This window comes from Coregonus lavaretus (assembly GCF_964263955.1).
Source record: "Coregonus lavaretus genome assembly, contig: HAP1_SCAFFOLD_416, whole genome shotgun sequence".
Taxonomy (NCBI): Eukaryota; Metazoa; Chordata; class Actinopteri; order Salmoniformes; family Salmonidae; genus Coregonus; species Coregonus lavaretus.
In genome coordinates, this window is record NW_028166633.1 from 163662 (window position 1) to 173860 (window position 10199).

Here is a 10199-nt window from a genome sequence, read left to right on the forward strand (position 1 = left end):
GAAGAAATTTGACCAAGCCACCCCGGGTCCTCTCCAAAATACAGGTCCACTGCACCATCGAGAGCATCCTGAACGGTTGCATCGCGGCCTGGTCTGGGAATTGCTCCGTCCACGACCGCAAGGCCCTCCAGTGGGTGGTGAAGATGGCCCAGTACATCACTGGGACCGTGCTCCCACTCACCCAGGACATCACTGGGACCGCGCTCCCACTCACCCAGGACATCACTGGGACCGCGCTCCCACTCACCCAGGACATCACTGGGACCGCGCTCCCACTCACCCAGGACATCACTGGGACCGCGCTCCCACTCACCCAGGACATCACTGGGACCGCGCTCCCACCCATCCAGGACATCACTGGGACCTCGCTCCCACCCATCCAGGACATCACTGGGACCGCGCTCCCACCCATCCAGGACATCACTGGGACCGCGCTCCCACCCATCCAGGACATCACTGGGACCGCGCTCCCACTCACCCAGGACATCACTGGGACCGCGCTCCCACCCATCCAGGACATCACTGGGACCGCGCTCCCACTCACCCAGGACATCACTGGGACCGTGCTCCCACCCATCCAGGACATCACTGGGACCGCGCTCCCACCCATCCAGGACATCACTGGGACCGCGCTCCCACTCACCCAGGACATCACTGGGACCGCGCTCCCACCCATCCAGGACATCACTGGGACCGCGCTCCCACTCACCCAGGACATCACTGGGACCGCGCTCCCACCCATCCAGGACATCACTGGGACCGCGCTCCCACCCATCCAGGACATCACTGGGACCGCGCTCCCACTCACCCAGGACATCACTGGGACCGCGCTCCCACCCACCCAGGACATCACTGGGACCGCGCTCCCACCCACCCAGGACATCTAGTTGAAACGGTACCTGAGGAAGGCCTGCTGCGTCATTCCACCCCAGCCACGACCTGTTCACCCCTTTACTGTCGGGCATGAGGTCTGATAGAAACTGTCTCTGAGCCTTTCTATCTAAAAGCCATCAGACTGCACTGACTCAGCACCATAGCACACGTGCACTCACCCACACACACCAGACTCTTATTATGACTGGTAAATACTGCACAATTTAAACACCTGCCCCCACCTTCCCCAAAACACGTAAATATTGGACTAAAATGGTTCCTTCCTGTATTATACTGATGATAAAATGTTTATTCTATTCTACTGAGACATTTATTTTGTGTTCTTTTTCTTATCTTTTATGATTTCTTATTGTTGTTGCATTTTCCAGAAGGAACCTGCAGTAAGCATTTCGTTGAACAGTGTATACCATGTGTATACCTGTACATAAGACTAATAAAACTTGAAACATATTTGCCTTGAAAGATAAGCTCTATCAACGGTGCCAAATGGTTTTCTTGTGACAACAATACCTGGCAGTCAGGAGACAGTGGCTTGCAGCGCTATGAGTGACTGTTAGTATGACGGTAGTGAGAAGTGTCAGGTGACAGATAGGTGCCAATGCGTCATAGGCTTTATTGTCCAATCAACACCTATGATTGAATTGCTGTGGTTTTCTATTGGCTTCGGGAAATTATATTGCAGTCCTAATAGGCTTGATTTTATTACAGGGTAATTTTACATTGACGTGGATCGATGTCTATTGATCCACAATGTATTGCCTGGAAGTGTCAATCTTGTATGATTCCCCAATGAATAGGGGGTTAACTGATAGGGATACATCAACGATACATTGTATCACAAAATGGCAATGCCTTGTGAGGTATTATGACAGACAGTGAAAGTCCTGTCAAATTGATTACTTGTAACCTGACCTGGGCCAACCTCTAAAGTCACATCACAAGTGTCTGGGGAGAAGAAAAAAAATCACTGGAATGGATTTCACATGGTAGGAAGCTGCAGTCAAATAACTATGTCGCAACAGACAAACAAATACACTTCTGGAACTCACCACATATGTTGATCCATTTTCTCCCGAACGAACCTCCGTTTCGGGAATGGAGAAATGCATTTTAGGATGGGCCCACTGGACGAAAGTTCCACTATTTGGGATGAAAAAGGAACCACAAATCTAGAAGGTAAAGTCTACGGCGAAAGTGATCTTACACTTCTCCGCATTTACTCGGTAATCCAGTGTTCCGTTCGTTGTTCAAACCGAGGCGACGGAGGAGGAAAAAAACGGATTTTGTTTATCCAACAAGTCCTGCTGCACCGTACTGGAATAGTATAAAACTTCTCCCACGTCAGTAAGTAACGTCACTCTAAACTTTTCCCACTAGTGTCCTCCTAGCAGCCATGTTGCAGATGTAGGCACTTGCACCTTCATTGTTGGCTGTAAAATTATATTTATTCGTCGACTGTGTGTGTGTGGAGGTCCAAAAACATTCACCGTTACCGTTGGCCCTGCTGTAACGATCCGTTCTCAATTCGTGCCGACGATCCCATTCATTTGCGTAATTATTATAACTTTTGGATCAAAAGGCGCAGTTAGCTCCTGCCATCCCCAGTCACTGCCCTAAATGGTTTAAACGACTGAGACCAGTGTGTCGTGAACAATATTATTGTGAACAACAATAGTGGAACCGGCGGTTCGCCTTCAAAATAAAAGTCCCCCATTGAAACTGATACAAACGGATAAAAATACTGGAAACATGCCATAATTGGACTAGATAATGATAAACCAGGTTGAAATTTTGTTAAATTCAACGAAAGACATTTATTAGTTAATTTGACCCCCCAAAAAAGTTACAATCAGTTGAAATCGCACTGTGGATGTATTTGAATTGCATTGGGGCATGAAATGGGGCAGCCTACTCAGTAGTCTCGCGTTGCCATACCTCCCAAATTAAGTTGCTGTCACGCCTCCCTTAGAGGTCTGTTGAATTTTGTATTGCAAAAACGGTTTGAATGGTCAGCTTGTTCCTAGCGGCAAGATTTTGATTGGATGTTACCCCACATGACTGTACGTTTTGTTTTACCCCATATGTAACTCTGTGTTGTTGTTGTTTTTATCGGACTGCTTTGCTTTATCTTGGCCAGGTCGCAGTTGTAAATGAGAACTTGTTCTCAACTGGCTTACCTGGTTAAATAAAGGTTTAAAAAATAAAATAAAAAAATAAAAAACATGACTCAGACAGGGTAGGACACATTTTGTAGAACGTTGTTCCATATGCTAGCTAGTTTGCAACATTGTAGAAAATTGAAGAAAACCTGGAGGAAAAACTGAATTCTGTTCATCCAGAAGTGTACTCTATACACACAATCGTCATACATTATATGGCCAAAAATATCTCATTCCAAAATCATGGGCATTAATATGGAGTTGGTCCCCCCCTTTGCTGCTATAACAGCCTCCACTCTTCTGGGAAGTCTTTCCAATAGATGTTGGATCATTGCAGTGGGGACTTGCTTCCATTCAGCCACATGAGCATTAATGAGGTCGGGCATTGATGTTGGGCAATTAGGCCTGGCTCACAGTCGGCGTTCCAATTCATCCCAAAGGTGTTCGATGGGGTTGTGGTCAGGGCTCTGTGCAGGCCAGTCAAGTTCTTCCACACCGATCTTGACAAACCATTTCTGTATGGACCTCACTTTGTGCACGGGGGCATTGTCATGCTGAAACAGGAAAGGGCCTTCCCCAAACTGTTGTCACAGAGTTGGGAAGCACAGAATCGTCTAGAATGTAATTGTATGCTGTAGCGTTAAGATTTCCCTTCACTGGAACTAAGGGGCCTAGTCTGAACCATGAAAAACAGCCCCAGACCATTATTCCTCCTCCACCAAACTTTATAATAAAATAATAATATGCCATTTAGCAGACGCTTTTATCCAAAGCGACTTACAGTCATGTGCGCATAAATTTTTACGTATGGGTGGTCCCGGGGATCGAACCCACTACCCTGGCGTTGAGCTACAGAGGACCACAGTTGGCACTATGCATTGGGGCAGGCATCGTTCTCCTGGCATCCACCAAACCCAGATTTGTCTGTCAGACTGCCAGATGGTGAAGCGTGATTCATCACTCCAAAGAACGCTGTAGCAGGTTTCCACTGCTACATAGTCCAATGGCGGCAAGCTTTACACCACTCCAGCCGACGCTTGGCATTGCACTTGGTGATCTTAGGCTTGTGTGCGGCTGCTCGGCCATGGAAACCCATTTAATGAAGCTCCAGACGAACAGTTATTGTGCTGACGTTGCTTCCAGAGGCAGTTTGGAACTCGGTAGTGAGTGTTGCAACCGAGGACAGACGATTTTTACACTCTGCAGTCCCGTTCTGTGATCTTGTGTGGCCTACCACTTCACTGCTGAGCCATTGTTGCTCCTAGACATTTCTACTTCACAATAACAGCACTTACAGTTGACCGGGCAGCTCTAGCAGGGCAGATATTTGACGAACTGACTTGTTGGAAAGGTGGCATCCTATGGCGATGCCATGTTGAAAGTCACTGAGCTCTTCAGTACGGGCCATTCTACTGCCAGTGTTTGTCTATGGAGATTGCATGGCAGTGTGCTCAATTTTCCACCATTCATTTTTCCCATAGGGGATTTTAGAAACACTTAAAATAAGGGCTGTGTTTTGTGTAGGCTTACCCTGGGGTGATGTATTGATAACCGTGTAAATCTCTCTCGGACAAGGTGACTTTTATCAATATATTCGGCTCTGTTTACTCTAAGATTCTAAAATGCTAATTAGCATCAAAGTAGACATCATGCAAGACTACAAATCCCTGCAAGCTCCTGCACGCCATCTCTCGCTGACACCTTTGCTAACCGGTATTGTGTCAATTTAAAACTTGCACACACAAAAATAAGCAGATGCCAGTCTCTGGCAGCGTACAACGCTCAGTCTCTGTCTCTGTCATTCTGTCTCTGTCTCAGTCTCTACAAGGAACATGGTTCTGGTAAAGATAGTTTAGAGAAAGATACAGTCTGAAACTCCTATTAAGAAAAGCCATATCTCAGACTGGCCAATAAAAATAAAAGTTTAAGATGGGCAGTCTGAGATATGGCTTTGTCCTCTTGCTCAGTTGTGCACCAGGGGCCTCCCACTCCTCTTTCTATTCTGGTTAGAGACAGTTTGCGCTGTTCTGTGAAGGGAGTAGTACACAGCGTTGTACGAGATCTTCAGTTTCTTGGCAATTTCTCGCATGGAATAGCCTTCATTTCTCAGAACAAGAATAGACTGACGAGTTTCAGAAGAAAGTTATTTGTTTCTGGCCATTTTGAGCCTGTAATCGACCCCACAATTGCTGATGCTTCAGATACTCAACTAGTCTCAAGAAGGACAGTTTTATTGCTTCTTTAATCAAGTTTTCAGCTATGCTAACATAATTGCAAAAGGGTTTTCTAATGATCAATTAGCCTTTTTTAAATGATACATTTTGGATTAGCAAACACAACTTGCCATTGGAACACAGGACTGATGGTTGCTGATAATGGGCCTCTGTACGCCTATGTAGATATTCTATTAAAAATCATCAGTTTCCTGCTACAATAGCCATTTACAACATTAACAGTGTCTACACTGTATTTCTGATCAATTTGATGTTATTTTAATGGAAAAAAATTTTGTTAAGTGACCACAAACTTTTGAACGGTGGTGTACATACAAAAGAGCGAGGTGTAACCTCTACACAATACACGGGACGAGACCCGTAAACATCAATAGCACAATACACGGTACTCACGAGACCAACAGACATGGGACAATAATGGACAAGGACAATGGGGAACAGAGGGAACATATATACACATACTAATCAGGGGGAATGGGGAACAGAGGGCCCATATATACACATACTAATCAGGGGGAATGGGGAACAGAGGGCACATATATACACATACTAATCAGGGGGAATGGGGAACAGAGGGCACATATATACACATACTAATCAGGGGGAATGGGGAACAGAGGGTAGATATATACACATACTAATCAGGGGGAATGGGGAACAGAGGGCCCATATATACACATACTAACCAGGGGGAATGGGGAACAGAGGGCCCATATATACACATACTAACCAGGGGGAATGGGGAACAGAGGGCCCATATATACACATACTAATCAGGGGGAATGGGGACCAGAGGGCACATATATACACATACTAATCAGGGGGAATGGGGAACAGAGGGCCCATATATACACATACTAATCAGGGGGAATGGGGAACAGAGGGCACATATATACACATACTAATCAGGGGGAATGGGGAACAGAGGGCCCATATATACACATACTAACCAGGGGGAATGGGGAACAGAGGGCCCATATATACACATACTAACCAGGGGGAATGGGGAACAGAGGGCCCATATATACACATACTAATCAGGGGGAATGGGGACCAGAGGGCACATATATACACATACTAATCAGGGGGAATGGGGACCAGAGGGCACATATATACACATACTAATCAGGGGGAATGGGGAACAGAGGGCCCATATATACACATACTAACCAGGGGGAATGGGGAACAGAGGGCCCATATATACACATACTAATCAGGGGGAATGGGAACCAGGTGTGCGTAATGAGACAAGACAGTCCGGGGTTGGTGGTAATGATCCATGTCAGTGACGCCTCGAAAGCCGGTGACGTAGACCTCCGGAGCTGGTGAACGGAATGAGCAGCGGTACCGGGGGGATCCGTGACCCCCCGACGCGCTGCACCAGCAGCGGGACGACACCGGCCTCGGGGACGATCACAGGGACGCGGTGCGGGTCGGTCAGGGCGCCGACGGTGAAAATCTCTGGTCAGCGAAGCGTCCAGGATGTCCACCGCAGGAACCCAGCACCGCTCCTCTGGGCTGTACCCCTCCCAGTCGATGAGGTACTGAAGACGCCCCGCCCGACGCCTCGAATCCAAGACTTCACGGACAGAGTATGCCAGACCTCCCTCGATGTCCAGAGGAGGAGGCGGGGCATCACTGGGTCCAGCCTCAGCGAGGGGACCAGGCACCACTGGCCTGAGGAGAGACACATGAAAAGTTGGGTTAATGCGGTAATCAACAGGGAGTTGAAAACGGTACGTTACCTCATTAACCCTCCTCAGGACTATAAACGGCCTCACAAACCGCGGGCTCAGCTTCCGGCAGGGCAAGCGGAGGGGCAGGTTCTGGGTGGAGAGCCAGACCCGGTCGCCTGGAGAGAAAACAGGCGCCTCACTGCAGTGGAGGTCGGCCTGTTCCTTGTGCCGACGCACGGCCCACTGAAGAGTGTGCGCAGCGGCTGATAATACGCACTGGAAAGGAGTGAGGTTAGTGGAGAAGTGGCGGAGGGAATTCTGCGCATACTCAGTCCAAGGCAGAAGATCCGCCCACTTCCCCGGCCGGCCCTGACAGCAACACCTCAGGACCCTGCCCACTTCCTGATTGATCCTCTCCACCTGCCCATTAGCTTGAGGACGGTACCCGGAGGTAAGACTGACCGTGACCCCCCAGGCGTTCCATGAACGCTTTCCATACGCGTGAGGTGAACTGAGGACCACGGTCTGACACAATGTCCTCCGGGATCCCGTAGTGCCGGAAGACGTGCGTAAAAACAGCCTCGGTTTGCATGGCTGACGGGAGCCCAGGCAGAGGAAGGAGGCAACAAGCTTTGGAAAACCGGTCCACAACAACGAAAACGGTGGTGTTCCCTTGGGAAGGGGGAAGGTCAGTGACAAAGTCTACCGAGAGGTGAGGCCAGGGTCGTTGTGGAACCGGCAGGGGAAGGAGCTTTCCATGAGGGAGGTGTCTGGGTGTCTTAGACTGGGCACAGATGGAGTAGGAAGAGACGTAAACTCGGACGTCCCTAGCCAAGGTGGGCCACCAGGACTTCTCAGTCAGGCAGGCAATGGTACGGCCTATCCCAGGATGACCCGACACAGGCGCCGTGTGCGCCCTGGAAAGGAGGCGGTCCCACACACCCGTGGACACGTAGGCGCAGTTCTCCGGGCACTGTGCAGGTGCGGGTTTCGTACGCAGGGCCTGCCGTATGTCGCCGTCCACATCCCACACCACTGGCGCAATGATACGGAACGGAGGGACGATGGGGGTTTCCTCTCCCTGCCTCTCCTCTGCATCATAGAGGCGAGACAGGGCGTCCACCTTCACGTTCTTCGAGCCTGGCCTATAGGAAAGCGTGAATTGGAACCTGGCGAAGAATAGAGCCCACCTGGCCTGTCTCGGGTTTAGCCTCTTCGCTGCCCTGATGTACTCCAGATTGCGGTGGTCCGTCCACACCAGGAAAGGGTGTTTGGACCCCTCCAGCCAGTGCCTCCATGCCTTCAGAGCCTTCTTGACCGCCAAGAGTTCCTTTGTTCTTGTTATCACTATCGATAATAAAGTATGTTCGTTCATCACGCTGCGCCTTGGTCCTCCTCCTTCGACGATCGTGATAGAAGATCCCACCATAACAGGACCAAGCAGCGTATCCAGGAGCAGGCAGCCTGGACGTGGGAGCAGATATTGGACGGGCCGGGGTCCTGGACCTGGGAGGAAATCCAGGCCGGGATGGATCGCCGTCCATGGAAGGAGACGGTGGAGGCGCGACGGAGAGAGGAGCAACGGCGTAAACAGTGTCGTCGTCGGACGGACGAGAGGCAACCCCAAAACATTTTTAGGGGGGGGTACACGGCATGGGCGACGGGGCAGCAGGAGGCAGCTACAGGGCGTATTGGGAGGTTGGGTGATGAGGCCACCAGGTTAAGGGGGCTATTGGTCCTGAGGGAGCAGGAGTTAGTGGTAAAGAGGGTGGAGCTACTGGAGGCGATAAGGGAGAAGGTGAGAGTAGAGGCACGGCGAGAGGAACTGTGTAGGCAGCTGAAGGAGCGGAGGGTTATGAAGAAACCCAGTCCCGCTCCTCACACCAAGCAAGTGGTGTGCGTCACCAGTCCGGTCCGGCCCTTTTTCTGCTCCCTGCACTAAGTTGATGGTGCGCGTCGCCAGCCCGGCCCGGCCTGTTCCTGCCACTTGCACCAAGCCTACGGTGCGCGTCGCCAGCCCGGCCCGGCCTGTTCCTGCCACTCGCACCAAGCCTACGGTGCGCGTCGCCAGCCCGGCCCGGCCTGTTCCTGCCACTCGCACCAAGCCTACGGTGCGTTTCGCCAGCCCGGCCCGGTCTGTTCCTGCTCCCCGCACCAAGCTAATGGTGCGCGTCGCCAGCCCGGCCCGGCCTGTTACTGCCACTTGCACCAAGCCTACGGTGCGCGTCGCCGGCCCGGCCTGTTCCTGCCACTCGCACCAAGCCTACGGTGCACGTCGCCAGCCCGGCCCGGCCTGTTCCTGCCACTCGCACCAAGCCTACGGTGCACGTCGCCAGCCCGGCCCGGCCTGTTACTGCCACTTGCACCAAGCCTACGGTGCGCGTCGCCGGCCCGGCCTGTTCCTGCCACTCGCACCAAGCCTACGGTGCGCGTCGCCAGCCCGGCCCGGCCTGTTCCTGCCACTCGCACCAAGCCTATGGTGCGCGTCGCCAGCCCGGCCCGGCCTGTTCCTGCTACTCGCACCAAGCCAGGGGTGCGAGTCGCCAGCCCGGTACGGCCCGTTCCTGCTCCACGCACCAAGCCAGGGGTGCGCATCGTCAGCCCGGTACGGCCCGTTCCTGCTCCACGCACCAAGCCAGGGGTGCGCATCGTCAGCCCGGTACGGCCCGTTCCTGCTCCACGCACCAAGCCAGGGGTGCGCATCGTCAGCCCGGTCCGGCCCGTTGCTGCTCCACGCACCAAGCCAGGGGTGCGCATCGTCAGCCCGGTCCGGCCCGTTGCTGCTCCACGCACCAAGCCAGGGGTGCGCATCGTCAGCCCGGTCCGGCCCGTTGCTGCTCCACGCACCAAGCCAGGGGTGCGCATCGTCAGCCCGGTACGGCCCGTTCCTGCTCCACGCACCAAGCCAGGGGTGCGCATCGTCAGCCCGGTCCGGCCCGTTCCTGCTCCACGCACCAAGCCAGGGGTGCGCATCGTCAGCCCGGTCCGGCCTGTTGCTGCTCCACGCACCAAGCCAGGGGTGCGCGTCGCCAGCCCGGCCCGGCCTGTTCCTGCCACTCGCACCAAGCCTACGGTGAGCGTCGCCAGCCCGGCCCGGCCTGTTCCTGCCACTCGCACCAAGCCAGGGGTGCGAGTTGCCAGCCCGGTACGGCCCGTTCCTGCTCCACGTACCAAGCCAGGGGTGCGCATCGTCAGCCCGGTACGGCCCGTTCCTGCTCCACGCACCAAGCCAGGGG

The 10199-nt window shown here is 52.6% G+C and overlaps 1 protein-coding gene across 1 annotated transcript in view; it reads right to left on the bottom strand.

Moving 5' to 3' along the window:
• The window catches only part of LOC311114489 (sorting nexin-17-like), a 69292-nt gene extending 66777 nt beyond the window's left edge, over positions 1 to 2515 (bottom strand). The window contains exon 1 of the mRNA XM_084189731.1: positions 1944 to 2515. Within this exon, the coding sequence (XP_084045857.1) occupies positions 1944 to 2003 (60 nt within the window). The 5' untranslated portion in view covers positions 2004 to 2515. The remainder of the gene's footprint in view (positions 1 to 1943) is intronic.
• Positions 2516 to 10199: the final 7684 nt, after the last annotated feature.